Source organism: Scatophagus argus, chromosome 8, assembly GCF_020382885.2.
Source record: "Scatophagus argus isolate fScaArg1 chromosome 8, fScaArg1.pri, whole genome shotgun sequence".
NCBI lineage: Eukaryota > Metazoa > Chordata > Actinopteri > Scatophagidae > Scatophagus > Scatophagus argus.
Genome location: NC_058500.1, coordinates 14,450,328 through 14,465,626, shown reverse-complemented (window position 1 = coordinate 14,465,626; position 15,299 = coordinate 14,450,328). Strand labels below are relative to the sequence as shown.

Here is a 15,299-nt window from a genome sequence, read left to right as displayed (position 1 = left end):
TGACAAAATTGCATGCATCTGTGTGTGTTAGAGAGAGAGAGAGAGATGCAGCCAAGCCAGTGAAAGTAAACTCAACTAATGAAACTCTAAGGGAGAAGAGTGAGCAAAAGGCTTCTCTGCTGAATAATTTAGCAGTGGTGGGTCAAAGAGGTGGCCATTGATTGAGCTGAGTCTTATGAAAATGCTATGGACGCTGACCTGCCCCCCCCCCAGCCCAACCAGCCCCCACTGTCCAGATGCTGCACCCTGTCCATCTGGGAAAGTAATCACCACTCATAAAAACACAAACACAAAACCCCATTTTGATTTCAGTCTGTCTCCACTTCCCTCCTGTCCTGTCTTATATCCTAGAGAAAGAGACCACCCTATTGGTTGAACAACTAGTTTCCATAGCAGCATTTAGCTAATGCACAGGGAGGGCAGTGAGGGTGAGAGAAAAAGTGTTATCTGTCCAAAAAGATGAAAAGAGGGGGATACGAGGGAGAGCAGAAGCGAGGAGCCAAGGGGAGGGTTGGATAGGTTTGGTCTATATCCATGAGCAGAGCTGAATACAGCCTCCTGCCTTCACTGAGTCTGAACTGTGTTGTTATCTCAACCATGCTATTTGTATTGCTGTATTTATTCATCGCTGCACTCGTGTGGACAATCAATCTAACGTGCCTCCCCAAAGAGAGACAGAGCTGTGTAACTGTCTGAGAGATGCGTGCCTGTCTCCATCTGATTTGAGAAATGCACAGAGCTTGCAAACTGACACCAGAGGAGGACTAGCACTTGTCAGACTTGCAGATTGTGTCTGCTTAAGAACATGCTTGTATAGAAACAACAGCTGCTGCAGCTTGTAACCCCAACGCCTCGGATAAATGACCTAATGTTACTCCAAAGAACAGCATAAATAGCTTTACATCAATGAAATTTGTGTGCAGAGAGAGAAGGAGGGAGGGAATGGGAAGCAAAGGCAGGATTGGTGGGGTTCATACCTCCACATAGAGGAGCATTAATCAAAACGGTCATAATAGGGAAAGTCATAGGTACTGCCAAAGCAGCAGTAAAAAATTCCTTAGCTCACAGGGTCTGGTCACAGCCAACTGTGAGAGCAAGAGAGAGGAGGGAAATATTTGTCAAATAAAGACAAGTAGTTCAATTAAAAAAAATAATTTCATTTCATGTTAACCTGCTCCAGCCTACCACAGTTAAAAAGTAGCAGTAGTTAAGTAATCAGCAACAATTTCTGTGTCCAAGTAACCAAGAATGGTTCCCCCTGAGTTCCATCGCTTTAAGGCCGCTACTGGGGGGACATTATAGGCAGAACGCCTCAATCAAAGACCCTGCAGCAGGCTTGGCTGGCCGGCCACGTCAACAGGCGGCTAGATGCTCTTGTCAAAGCTGCTTCCACACAGACACCACAGAGAGAAGAAGACACTTAAGACAGCCCCACACACAATTGTGAAAGGATTGCACCTCCACATGTTCATGTCTGTGAAATGTACCAACTCGCCTTCAGCAGCTGAGTGGACCGTGGAATGAAAGGAAGAGCTGAGCATATCTCTCTCTTCCTTTCCCCCTTTCTCTCTCGCTCTCTTCCCACACACACACAAAATTGCCCCTAATGAGGGTAGTGCCCCTCTCTCAAGAGATAGCAGCGGCTGCTGCTCCACTCGATAAATATTAACAAGAAGTGCGACTGATGGCGGTGCTCACTGATCCATAATTGCATTTCAAAATGTTCGGTGGGGGTGGGGTGGAGGATGGTCATGAAGGGAGAAACGGGAAGATAAAAAGAAGGAAGTCAGCCTTCTAGGCAGTGACAAGACACAAGTGATGTCTGTCTAGTCAACCTCTAACCTGCAACCACCATCTCAATGGCCTCACACCAGTCAGAAACTTCTTAGTGAAAGATGTGCACAGGTTGTGCATTACAGTCCAATGTTCTTCCTTTCATTGACTCTTGCAGGCATCAAAAGGTATTATGACACTGCAGCTTTACACAGAGAGAGAAATTTGAGGAAGGATCAGAGGGATGGCAGGGAACTGCACTAACCAATGCCACATGGTACATTAAGTGATTATTTTGCATGGTTTTGAACAGGGGCAGACAACCTAGCCGCAAGCTAATTAGCTAGCAGAGCTCATTGTTAAGCTAATTCTCAGCATTTTGGATTCCATTAGGACTGTACTCAGGGTCCATAGAAAACCTAATAACTGCTCATGTTAAGCATGCGTATTTATGCACATATATTTGCATCTTCATCAAACATTTTTAATTATGGGCTTTGAATAGGTGGCATTTTCCAAGGATGTATGATAAGCACCAGTGAAAACCATCAAGAAACAGTTGTGTGAGATACAATTAACATTAATGTGTGTGTTTGGGGGTGGGGTGCAGTGGATGTGTACACATATTGTTTACCTGACAACTGGGAAAGCTATGCTGTTATACCCATCCAACACAAAGATGCATGTTGAAACCACAAATGTGTGACAGTGTAATGGTTTATAATCTGAACTGTATGAGATTTAAATTTTCCAGGTTTAAAGCCTTTATATACAAGCAGCTAAATAAATTACGGAACAGACAATTTTCATTTGATGTATAAATCTGGATGGCGTTTTGTGCATAATTAAAACAACCACAAATTCCTAGTTTTTGTTATCTGTTACAGTCCTAAAATTAACTGCTATGCTACAAAGTGGAGTGAAAATAGAAAAAAAAAACTATACAACTATCACTTGCAAGCTACCTGTTAAGGTATGTATTAATGTATGTCTTTTCACAACAACCATTTCAGCGAGCTTCGAAACTCAGAAGTGCACATGGTTACATGAGAATCAGGCTAAACTTTACAGGACATTTCTTTCGATTCCAGGCATACCTTTCATTAATGAGATTGACAATTATAATTACTTTCAATAACACGTGTACAATGTGCTCCATGCGGACAATGTTATTTGAATAATACTTTGTGTCACAGCATTTGTTTTTCATTGGACACACAAAAAAAAATTATCAATGATTTGCTTCTCCACACTGCAAGTATTATAATCATAATCTAAAACTGAATTTTTAAACTGATGAAGGATGCAAAAAGAAAACCAGTACAGACACACACAGGCTATATGACAAAGAATATCCCTCTTCCTTTAAAGCTGATCAGGCCTGCAACATATGAACTGGACTCCTGGCAAGATAATTGCATTGTACATGGCATCTAATTAAATGTCCATAAGCAGGAAGCTCCAGGAGTAGAGATGTGTGTGCCCATGCTTATGTGTGTGTGGCTAAAAGTAAGAGAGAGGCTTGTGTGGGTGTGTGCTGACGTACTGAGCTCCTCAATCCTGTGTTCCCAGAGGGAGAAACACTGCAATCACTCCATTAGTGACAGAGGGAGGGAGACATGGATGCTGGGAGAAAGCAGAGTATGAGAGAGGGATGTGGGGAAGGAAGGGAGGCAGGATGGAACACAGCTGACTTGGCCAATAACAGCAAATGAGGTTAGATGCAAGCAGAGAGGGAGGTGTGTGTGTGTTTGGGGGGGGGGGGGGGGTAAATGATTGTCGAGGACATGGACACAATGACTAGAACATGGGATGGGAGGAGGAAGGTGAGTGACAGCAGATAAAGAGGAGTGGGGAATGGGAGGGGGTGTAGAGAGTGAGAGGGAGAAAAATGGAGACAGAGAAGACAATCGAGGTAAGAAAGCAGGATGGATCAGTAAAGCCAGGGTCAATGGGTAGATCCTGTATGGCTGCAGATTGTCCAGTGCTCAGTCACTGTCAGATATTGTCTAACATTTTCCTCTCTCAACAAACTCAATGGGGTTTATGTATAAATGTGTATACACATGTACACGTACACACAACATACATGTCGACAGTCAGCAGGCTCACTGCATTACTCTCATCAAATATAGATTGAAAACACATTACAAGGTCATGTCACCGGGTGTAAACTGAAACTAACCCTGGGAAGAGAACACACTGGAGGATTGCTAGCCCTTAATTGGCCAAAGTGATCACATCAGAGTGAATGGATGATGTCTTTTGTAATACGTCTTAATATACATTTTTATACACAACTGTGATTTTAGTCCTTAATTCACATTTTGGCTTAGCAAATCATTCTGTGAGGTTTGAAAATAATTGTTTGAAAATTGATAGCCCATTATTGTTAAGACCTTTTCCCCTTTTCAAACAGCAACATCATCTAATGGTGGCCGCATTTCAGTGACTTTTGTTTCAAACCTCTAACAGTTAAAATGGCCTCCTACTGGTCACCTCTGTATCTGGGCAGACATTTTAGTGGGAAGGCAGGAGACTGAAATCTATAGTGCTGGATCAATATGTCACAATGGTTACAGTGGGCACCACAGCTGCTACTCTTGAGTAAACAAACCAGAGAAAATGATTGTCCTCCAAGTCCGAAATGACCCCAATAATGCTGCAGAATGGATTTTTTTTCCTGCATGCTGAATGACTGTGCCCTATGTGTGTATACAGAAGGATCAAGGAAGCACACGCACAAGCAACAACACCAGTGTCAGAATCATCACGATGTGGAGAAAGATATAACAAAATAGAGAGGCCGGCTTTAAATCCACGCAGTTCTCCACGCAGGAGAGATTGATGGCTGCAATCGGGATTTCTGCACACCACTAATTGGATTCACAGGTCATTAGATAAAAGTACATGAGCGAGACGCAAGACCGTTACAGCCTGAACGTTTCAAAAAAAAAAGGAGAAGGGTGTGAGAGGGGCAATACTGATGAGGTTGTTTGGTTCAGGACCAATGAAATTTCCTCCCCCTCTGCTGCACCTCCACAGCCCTGTTCCCTTGCACAGAGGGGGGTTGATCGATAATTTGCGCGGCAAGAAAAAGTGGGGGTTGGAGATAGAGGTAGGGAGGGATGGGAAGACAGGAAATAAAGAGAATGAGCTGATGTCTAATGCGTAGTTAACCGACGTGGATCTCAAGTTGCCTGTTGTCTCTCCTTTTCAACATATTTGGAATTTGTGCCAATTTAGAAAAACAGAGATTATGAGTTTTCAGTATAGCTAGCACAGTGCCAATCTTTTGTGATTTATACCCAGGTGACAAAGTGAGCTTATTGAAAAACGCTGCACTTGTTTAGAGAGCCAGCGGGGCTTGTTGTTTTAACATAGGAGGACAAGGGTACAGTCTGCTCAAACACATAGGCATGCAGATGGCTATTCATTAATTACAGATGGATGGGGGGAGGGAGTAATAGAGAGCAAGAGACGCAGAGAGAGGGAGAAAAGAGAGAGAGAGAGAGGTCAGCTAATGGAGCCAGTATTCTCTCTCTCCCTGGACAATTACCTCTGTCTGCACCAGACCTCTTCTGGCGCTCTTAATCAAGGTGCAGGTGCGTGGGTTTTTGTGCAGGCATGGTGTATGCGCATGTGTGTGCACGAGGAGGGGTTCCTGCCGTCCTCAGCACTCTCGAGCAGCAATCCGATTAAAGCCCTGCTGCCTGGCTGTCGTCCCCACTGCAAGGCCTACGGCTCACCTTAAAACCCCTTCTACACACAACAACTGCCCTGCATACACAAAACTATCCCTACATGAAACAAAAGTGCCAGCACACTTACCTGAAAAATGATAGCACATGCACACACACACACACACACAGACATATATATATATATATATATACATACATATACACACACAAAAAACATTCCCCTTTTTTTGAGAGGTGGTGTGTGTGTGGCCTCTGAGATGACCTCCCATCATCACCCTAGCTGTTGGCAGCCATTACTTTGGCCCCCTGAGGCCTGGCCGCCCCTCACTACTCTGCTTACACAACTACTGTAATCTGATAAAAGACAAGCAATGCTTGGTCCAGCATGGTTGGATGGTGCTTCATTTGGCAACACAGACCCATCGATTACATATTCCAGCAGTCTTCGCACAACCTGCAAGCCTGCACCGAAATGTGCTCTGTTCTCCATTCATGGCAGTTGGAAACAATCACTTTAGGTTGCTGCATAACTGATTTCAAGCTTCACTGTAGACATTTAACTGGCAAATTTTCTCAACCAAAAGAAACGCTTGTACTGTATGTGTGTGTGTAAGAGAGAGAGAGAAAGAGAAAGAAAGAGAGAGAGTGTGTGTGCGTGTGCATTTTAGGTGTGCTGTTGCAGAGAAACTAAACTGACCTGATGAATCAGCCATTCTCAGTAGCAAATTAAAAACTAATTTCTTTCTTTATTCAGCAACAGAGGCAATTTGGCCATATTAGGCTGTAAAAAAAAATCAATTGAAAACTGGTGAAGGTCTTCTTCATTAAATCAATTAAGTGAATCGACAAACATCTTTATTTCCATTAGAAGCATTATTACACTGCCAGTGGATTGCAAAGGTGGTTAATATTCAAGTCTGTTTCTCAGAGAGATTTATATTTTTCCAAATGACCCTTGAAAAACAAACCTCAGGACACAAAATGATTACAAATAGTTATTCACCATGTTTTCTATTCAATTCTTATCCAACTTCCACAGAACAACAAAAATGTGCAATTCAGCCCCTATATCCCTTAATTATGATGGACATGCCATCATAGTCCTGATTTCTTGGGGCATTAGAACAATAGCAGTGTTGCTTTCCAGCTAGGGACACACAGGATGGGTGGGTGGATTAGTGGTGAATGTCAGGTCAGTGCGAGGACACAGGGACATCAAACAGGACAGACAGGAAGTGAAAATGTACTCACCAGCTTGAAATCCTGAATGCTACAAATGAAGTAGGGAGTGTTGGGCCGCCGACTTTCAATGTACACACAATCTGCAAGTGAGGAAAAAAAAAAAAGTGAGTTTGAAAGAAGAATATTTTCACGCGCCTCATGGCTTTCATGTTTTTATGCAGCCAGACTCAGTAATATATTATTTTGCATGCTGTTACCTCTGCTGGAAAGGCATTTTTCTCCTTGAGTCAAATTCAATTGGAATGCGAGTAATAGGATTAAGGACTTTTGGAGCGCTACAAGGTTGCCTTTCCAAAGCAAACATTACGCCCAAGGGGAATTATGTTATTGTTCCACTCCATTTATACACCAGTGAGCAATACTGGCTTTAACCCCATTCCTCCCCCCCGCCCTCCAGTCATCACTTTAACTCGCTCCTATAAAATGACAACTTCTATCATTGCACCTATATTTGTCCAGTTAGCTGTGGATTAGCTTAGTGGTCCACCCTCTGTCCTCTCATTCATGTTCTAAAATGTGGCCAAATTACATAACCGTCACAAGTGTTAAAATCAGCACTCTCACATAGTGTGTGAGGAGGTGGCCGTGGCAGGCTGTGCTGTTAAAATGGATGATGTGACTAGTGGTGTGGCCAGGTCGTGAACCCTCATCTCCTTAACAAAAACACTCACACTGCAGAGGACAAAAACACACAGCCACTTGTGGGAAGACGAGGGGGGGGGGTGTTTCAGGGCTAATGGTTACTGCTAAGCCTGGTGCAGTACTCTCCAGAAACAGCCAAGGATTGGAATTATTAGAGAAAGAGAGGTTTTAATTCACAGAAGTCAAATTACTGTAATAGCCACGCACCCACCTTTAGTTCCTAACTGAAACTAGAAATGTGATCAAAATGAGCAAAAATGTGACTTATTTTGGTTTAAATAATAACTTGAAAGGCAGGCAAAGCAATCAAAGCCACTGATACTTAATTGAATGAAAAATATATGCTGAAACACTGACCTTCCTTTCAGATTGTAACAAGTTATCTGAGTTTATTTAGATATATCTTAGGTGTGCCTTTTTCATATTATGTGTCTGACTATGTGCCTTAAGCCAAAAGCTGCTGAACAAAATTTCATTGTGCTTGCATAATGACAATAAGGATTCTTGAGTTCTCCAAGGGCTGGTTTAACCTTCCGTTGCAATGGAGGGTAGCCCACTTGCAAACCATTAACACATTCACAAGACCATGAAGACCGATAATATCTTGCAGCTCTATATGCTTTGTGTAAAAAAAAAAAAAAAAAAAAAAAAGCCACTGTAGGTAAGACAACTCAGACGGCTGGTGCTCACTTCACCCCAAAAAAAAGCTGAACTGTCCCTTGCAGAAGAACTAAGCCACAGTTTCCCAAAACAAAAGATGTGTGGTGCTAGCTTTTTTTCAATGACTGACAGTGCTATCATCTGTTATTTATTTGTTTGTGTCAACAGAGTTATCGATCTGGCTGTGGTTTATCTTACTGCTTGCAGAGGAAAAGAGGGGTGGCAAAGATATTAAATGGCTCTGACACCCAAGATACCATTTGTAGAGGGGCTGGTGTGTACGAGTGCGCCTGTGACATCATGGGCTTTGTTTTTTGAGAGGCTCTGTGTGTGTGTATGTGTGTATGTGTGTAACCCCAGGGGGGGGCTTGTTATCTGCTGTGGGCTGAATGAGCTGTTCTAAGAGGAGGGGGGTTTATCGCCCTTGCTGGCTCTGAGTGACGCATTATATCTCTCTCACTACTGCCCTCTTCTCGCTTTTCCCTTCTCCCTCCTCTACACCATCCCTGGAAGTCATTTACAAGATAACATGAATGAAAATATCCATCAGTCCTATTGTGTGATCTGTGGGCAACACACTGCATGAGTGTGTGTTGAGGGAGACAGAGAGAAGCGGGTGGAGGCGGAGGAGGAGGAGGAGGAGGGAACACGAGGGAGGGAGTGGGGGAGGGCCGAGAACAAAAGAGACTAATCTGAACGAGATGACATGTTTCGGAGGAGTCAAATCGGGGGAATTAAGGTTTAGTGTCCCTTCACCTCGCCGGCACATTCATTTAGAGAGGCCAGATCTTCGTGTCTACACCCTAAAGCACATCAACAGGCATAAAGAACAGAGAGCGAGAGTGAAAAAGATAGGTGGTGGAAAAAAGAGAGACAGGGATCTAGTTTAATCATTTACAGACAGCGAGCAAGTCTATTCTTCCAACGTCAAAAGCACATTTTGAATTCATCCTGGGCACTAAAAGTCTACTACCTCAAGGGCATTTCTCTGAAAGCAACTACAACGCGAATCTTATTGAATGTGAACGATAAAACCAAGTTGACGCTTCACACTCTAGCTTGTGAGCAAAAAGGAGCAGATCGGGGAGGTTGAGTGGGATAGAGAGGCAGGGGGCTCATCGAAACGGGCCACACAGTTCCTCCAGGGTCTGCCTGGCTTGTTAAACATTCCTGCCATTTTGTGCATTTGGAAGTGGGTCTCCTCGCTCAAGTGGAAAGGGGAGGAATGAGAGGTTTAGCTGTGGCAGGGGTCAGTTTTTTAAGGGTTGAAGTGTATGCTCATTGGATGGATGCAGCCTTCCCTGTAGGAGGGAGAACCACAGCACGGCCTTTGTATTAAAGTGCTCTCACTCGCTCGGCAGCCATAAATTTAGCTTCTTACACTGGCTTTGGCCCTAGAATCCACTGCTGACAACCACGCCACCCAGATGGAAAGCAAGACAAAAGTTCAATACTTCGACGCAGAGAGATAATCACGAAGCTACTGAGCAGGATTCCTCAGACCCAAGCAACTTCAATGTAACCTGATCCTGGAATATTCACCGTTATAACCTTGCAACACACACACACACGAACAGCAATTTTCTCAGCTGTAGCTCATTGTTCAGCCAGACATTCTCTTGTGGCTGCCAAGCATGTCTAATCTAAAACACACCTTGCCTCAGCAAAAGAGACATGTCCTACTCGCCCAGTATCAAGTAAATAAGATGTTAGATATTTAATTTGTTGCAGCATTGGAGAGGGGGAGTTCTTAGATAATATCAGTTTGGCTCTGTTTTATGAGCCACCAACAATGGAAAAGTCATATTGTGAACACAGTCATATATGCCAATGTTGTGTAAACAGCGGTGGGGGTGGGGGTCAGGGTTGTTGGGGCCACGGAGTGAGATTGGCTAAACAAAGCAAGAATGTGAGCATATTTTCGGACACAAGACAAGCTTATTAAATCAAGAGGAGCATTTATTTAAGCCAGGCGTACAGATGGTGAGTGTTAGCCATGAGGCAGGACGCACCTGCATTGTTAAAAGTGGTGTTCGGCTCAAACTGGCAGAGCACACATGCACAAACGCACCGGAACGCACATAAGCACGCAAATGTACACACACGCAAACACACACACGGCAGTTTTTCATGGCTTTAGAAATGCTACCCCCCCTTTACTGTACTGATCCTAAGATTAAATAGCACAAGGAATGCAATAATGGAACCACATGGGTGTGAGGGGACATGAGGGCCAAGACAGACAGCTTGGGACAAAGAGGGAGATTGGTGTTATTACTGATCTACCACCGACCTCAGCGACTCAGTGAGGGAGACCAGCTGATGACTAAGGCTGCCTTGTGCCACTTCCTGCTGGGCCGGTCCCAGTGGGGTGGCATAACCGGCAGTCATGGCCTAAAGGCACACGGACACTTGATTCTACCTCAGCTTTCCTTCCTCATCCACAAGTCCAACAACTCTCCCTTCTTTTCACAGGAAAAGCAGTGGGAAATACCTGGCAAGCGATACCATCAGCTCTCTACAATAGGGCAGGCCTACAGCTGACTGAGCTCCTCGGGGAGAACAGAGGCTCTTTGACAACACCCCCCCTCCTTCTCCTTTCCCTCTCGGCTAGCCCACGCTTTCTCATTTAGCAGTCGGCAGGTGGTTGGATTTCACTAAAAAGCCCTTTTCCCAGAGTCTCTAGTGTGGGGAGAGATGGGAGTGCAAAGAGGGCTTTTTAAAAATAGATCTGTTCAGTTAGCGACAGCCTACAGATTCACACTGCTATGTTTCAATAGGGGGTGACTCAAAGTGCTTGTCCCTCGTGTTAGCGTCACTGGAAACAGCAAACTGATCGACAGCTAGCCTTTGTCTCAGACAGGCTGTGCTATGCTAATCAAACTATAGCCTACGGTGTCTTGGCTCTAGGTTAACCAATCCAACATTGTAGCACATTATTCTGGCTTCTCAAAAGGACCCATACTTAAAACAAATTTCAGGTGTGTTGTGTTGTTCATATAAAGTATACTTAACTGTTAATTAAATATCCATTTGGAAAAAAGGCAGACGTGATCTTGTGGTTAATAAATGTCAGAATCTGCAGTGATAAAGACATTGTGAATCATTGACAACAATAGCAATATACTGTGTATTACACAGAGCTTGAGGGAAATTACAGATGGCATGAATTTCTGAAAGAAAAAGTGAAGCCTCTGCAAACATCTAGAACACGATCATTTGTGTGACTGCCTACAGTTTGTCCTGAGTTTAAAGAGCGCATACTCCTGCCACATAGCTTGTTGTATGTGCACATGCCACATACACACTCACTCAAACACACTCCCCAGGGTTCTGTGGTGGCTGCGGCAAGAAGTGCCAGCTGTCCACATCAACAACTCCCCCAACACTAATACACACAAGGTGTTTTTTTTCTCAGACCAGCCTACAATTTCTCCGTGTAACACACTGCACTCACTACAGTAACCCTCACTTTCTAGGAAGAAATCACTAAATTTAATTACATCTAGTCTTGGCGTGGCTGTGGCAGCCATCTTGTGCAACATAAAGAAAAGCAGAGGGGCAGAAACAAACCAGCAAGCCAGTCTGTTAGGAAGGAAGGAGACATGCAATGGTAGCCACCTGCAGCACCAGGCAGTGTCCTGCTGTAGTGGAGAGAAGGGATGAGCATTGTGGATAGCACCATTTGAGTGTATTTGTCTGTATGTTGCAAGTGTGTGCTTATAGATAGGGACTGTGTCTTTCACTGTCAAAAGCTTGCCTTGTATATGTGTTAGTGTGTGCATATATATGTGTTACATTACACTTGTGAGAGTGCACAAATACCAGTTCATTGTGCTGTGTATGTGTGTGTACATGATTTTTTGTGTGTGTCAGAGCTTCTAGGGTGTCTCCTATTGATCCCCCCTATGGCAGTGTGTATAATCTCCAGAGAGAGGATCTATAATCTGGGGTGGGCGGGTGAAACAGGCTCTGGAGGTGTCTGGCCGGGCCTGGGGAAGTGGTGAGAGCTCAGCCACAGGGCACAGATCGATTTGGTATGTCTGCTCGGGCTGCTCACCCCAGTCATACAAATGACCCAGGACACAGTCCCCCAGACACCACCAGACATACACCTCCATTCTTTTTAAAAGAGCAGCAGAGCTAGATTTAGCTGCAGGCCCACCTATTGGCCAAATGGACTTCTCCTTACACCCTTCCTCATCCAATCGATGTGCACTAAGCTGCCTGAACCCATCTTCAAGGGATAGAAAGGCTAAGCAGAGAGATTGGAGGATGGCTGGAGACTGGAAATGTGCAGATGGTTTCAACACCAGCTTACCTGTTATTTCTTATGTGATGACATGGACCTATATGTTTCTTGAGTAAAACATTTTGGCGTTCTTTGAGTTTCTGCACTCCTATCCAGCATTGACTTCTTCCCTCTCACCAAGGAGGGGCAGGGGGAGGGGTGGCAAATCCTTCTCTGAGGGTGGTCAGTTTTACATATTGTGTGTCACTAGACGGCTATAAAGGGATTTAACATTTAGTAAAGCATAATCCATTGCAGGCTTTGTGCCTGCCTAAGCTGCACACATCAAATCTGATTGCAAGAAGGCTGCTACCAATGACCAAGCAGGAGGAGAAAAACACATACTATGAGTGCACCCACACACGTAGATGCACACACACACACACACGCAGGGCTTATCAGTTGAACAATAAGCAGAGGAGACAGCAGGAGGTCAGTTGTTAAGGTGGAGGATGCTGACAATAGGAAGTAAATTACTAACTAGTGTATCAGTGTTGGGGCCACACCAAACAATCCTGGCTCATCTCTAATCTAAACCAATCCAACAGCTCCAGTCTATGTGATGGGAGCAGGTTGTGACATCCACCCTGTTCTAGACCTGTCAAACTAATTGAAGGAGAAGACAGGAAACATAAATATTTTCTATAAACTAGACACTGGCTATGCTGTTAGCTTGGATAAGGAAATATAAATATTCGGCAGGGCTAATCCACTGAGACTGTCGACTTTGTTTATATGCCTTTTGAATGTTTCATTGATGTGACTGACTGCGTACGCTTTTTTAAACCCCCCCACCCTCCCCCACACTCTTCGCATGGTTAACTATGAGACAAAGAGCCGGTGCTCTCTCTATTAAACATGAAATGCAGAGCGAAAAAGCCTTCAATGGAGTCCGCTGCAGAGCATTAGAGAGACAGAAATGGAGAATGAACAACAACAAAAATTAGGTTCAGTGTGACTGCTTGCTAGGGGACCACTACTGATACCACTGAAGAGATAATTTAGCCAACGGGATTACGCAGCTAGTGTATGATATGAAGTTCTGGCTGTTTCACTGCAGCTACTGGAAATTGTCTTGACTTGAATTGTTTACTAGTTGAAAAGAAAAAAGGAGGACTGAGTGTTAGATGCATGTGTGGTTAGCTAGAAGGACACGAAGGCAACCTAACACACTGGCTAGAATTTCCTGTCTTCCCATTAAAACTCACCCCATCCCCCACTACATGACCTTATGCTAGAAGCTAGATAAACAAGAAAAAACATGGTAGCAATGATTTAGTTCTAAGGCACTGATCAGTAGGCAGGAGAGAGGAGACTAAACACACACGGCTAGCATAGCCTTGCAACAGTGAGAGCTGTCATTCACCCCACTAATATAGCTAATTAACAAAGAGTGTGTGAGGGAGAGGCCATGTTGACATCTGCAGAAATGGGTGGTTTCCTTTTTTTTAAGCCCCATAAAAAAGACAAATCAGCTCAAACGTGTCTTCAGGAAAGTGTCCCGAGGAGATAAAACACTTTAAGTCAGACTGTGCTGGGACGAAATCATTATCATGGCTGTCATCACTATCACATCATTTAGTGAAGCACCACTTTGCTTTATTGACTTAGTCCAAGACAAAGCACAGAGTGGGTCAACTTAGAATTGATGGTATCATGCATTGCGCCTCTGGTCTGGAGAGTACTTCTGTTGCTGTTAGAGAGTTCTTACTTTGGACAATCTGCAAGTTATGGTTGGGTGAATTGGCTAAAATCTTCTATCACCTTATATGTAGTACATAGCTGGTTGGTTTAAAATAAGAATGATATACTTAAAACATTTGATAATTTTATTTTAACAAAAACAATGACTTACAGTGTTACAAGTTTTAAGGTTAAGAGCTACAAATTAATGCACACTGTGATTTAGCCTGGATCAACACAGTAATCAATCAATCACAACCCTTTGGCATCATCAGTGTGCTGCTACTGTGCTTCTTTTAAAAATTAATTTAAAAAAGAAAAAAAAACACAGTCAAAATAAACTACAGCTTAGAGGTGTAATCCAGCCATAAACTTTAGCTCTCAAGACATGTGAGTCCTGCTGCGCAAATCTTGTTACCTTCTTTGGCAGCTGAATTCACGAAATCATGCAGGAATCCAGCCCTAATTTGCAACATAGCCTGTCCTGAGTATACAGCTGAGACAGTAAGGGATAATTCCTGCAGTGGAAAACGTAATGCCAAATCTGTATTGGTGGACACAGTATGATATCGCAAAACCCACTGCTCTCTCAGCATCAACAGAGACGTTGGTTGTGACATAAAACCAGGGGTGGGGTTACAATTAAAACTTAACTTGGAAAATCGTTTGATGGAGAGACAGTCAGAAGAGCTATGATGAGCACTTACCACCAGGTCTGTAAACAACATCGTCTTCTGTGACGAAGGACGTGATTTCGCCATTTTCTGTGCGCTCGTAGCGCGACTTCTTCTTCGGCGTCTTTTTCTTGCCCTTCTTGCCGGCCTCCTCAGCCGTGCCGCTGCCTCCACCTGTGCTGCCATTGTCGTTGTCCTCATCCTCACTGTGCTCGCTCTCTGCATAGTTCTTGGCCCCGCCCTCCAGCGTACAGCTGCGTCGGGGCCTGGAGCTCTCACTCTCACGGTCGCCCCGGTCCCCGTCCTGCCGCCGGGACTTACCGGCCTCTCTCTTATCCCGGTCCCTGTCTCTGTCTCTATCCCGCTCTTTCTCCCTCTCCTTCTCTTTGTCGGCCGTCATGATCCGCCACGTGCCTTCCTCAGTCCTCTCACGGCTGGGCCTCCGTGAAAGGTAGACTGTGAGCCTGGGCTTCAGTCTTCTGAATTTACCAGTCAAATCCAGGGAAAATTTGGCCACACCAACAACCCCAGTGTTTCAGAAAAGCTGTGGACAAAAGAGAAGGACAATTAGCATAACCTCATGCCAATAACCACTATCCTTACAGTGCAGAAGTTTTATTTTCATGTACA

The 15,299-nt window shown here is 44.2% G+C and overlaps 1 protein-coding gene across 7 annotated transcripts in view; it reads right to left on the bottom strand.

Moving 5' to 3' along the window:
- Positions 1-15,299, bottom strand: part of rerea (arginine-glutamic acid dipeptide (RE) repeats a) — a 119,489-nt gene that overhangs the window by 53,154 nt on the left and 51,036 nt on the right. For all 7 annotated transcript variants that reach the window (XM_046397271.1, XM_046397273.1, XM_046397277.1 and 4 more), the window contains 2 exons: positions 14,703-15,213; positions 6,729-6,799 (listed from right to left, as the gene is read on the bottom strand). In XM_046397271.1, coding sequence (XP_046253227.1) covers positions 6,729-6,799; positions 14,703-15,069 — 438 coding nt within the window. In that variant the 5' untranslated portion in view covers positions 15,070-15,213. The remainder of the gene's footprint in view (positions 1-6,728; positions 6,800-14,702; positions 15,214-15,299) is intronic.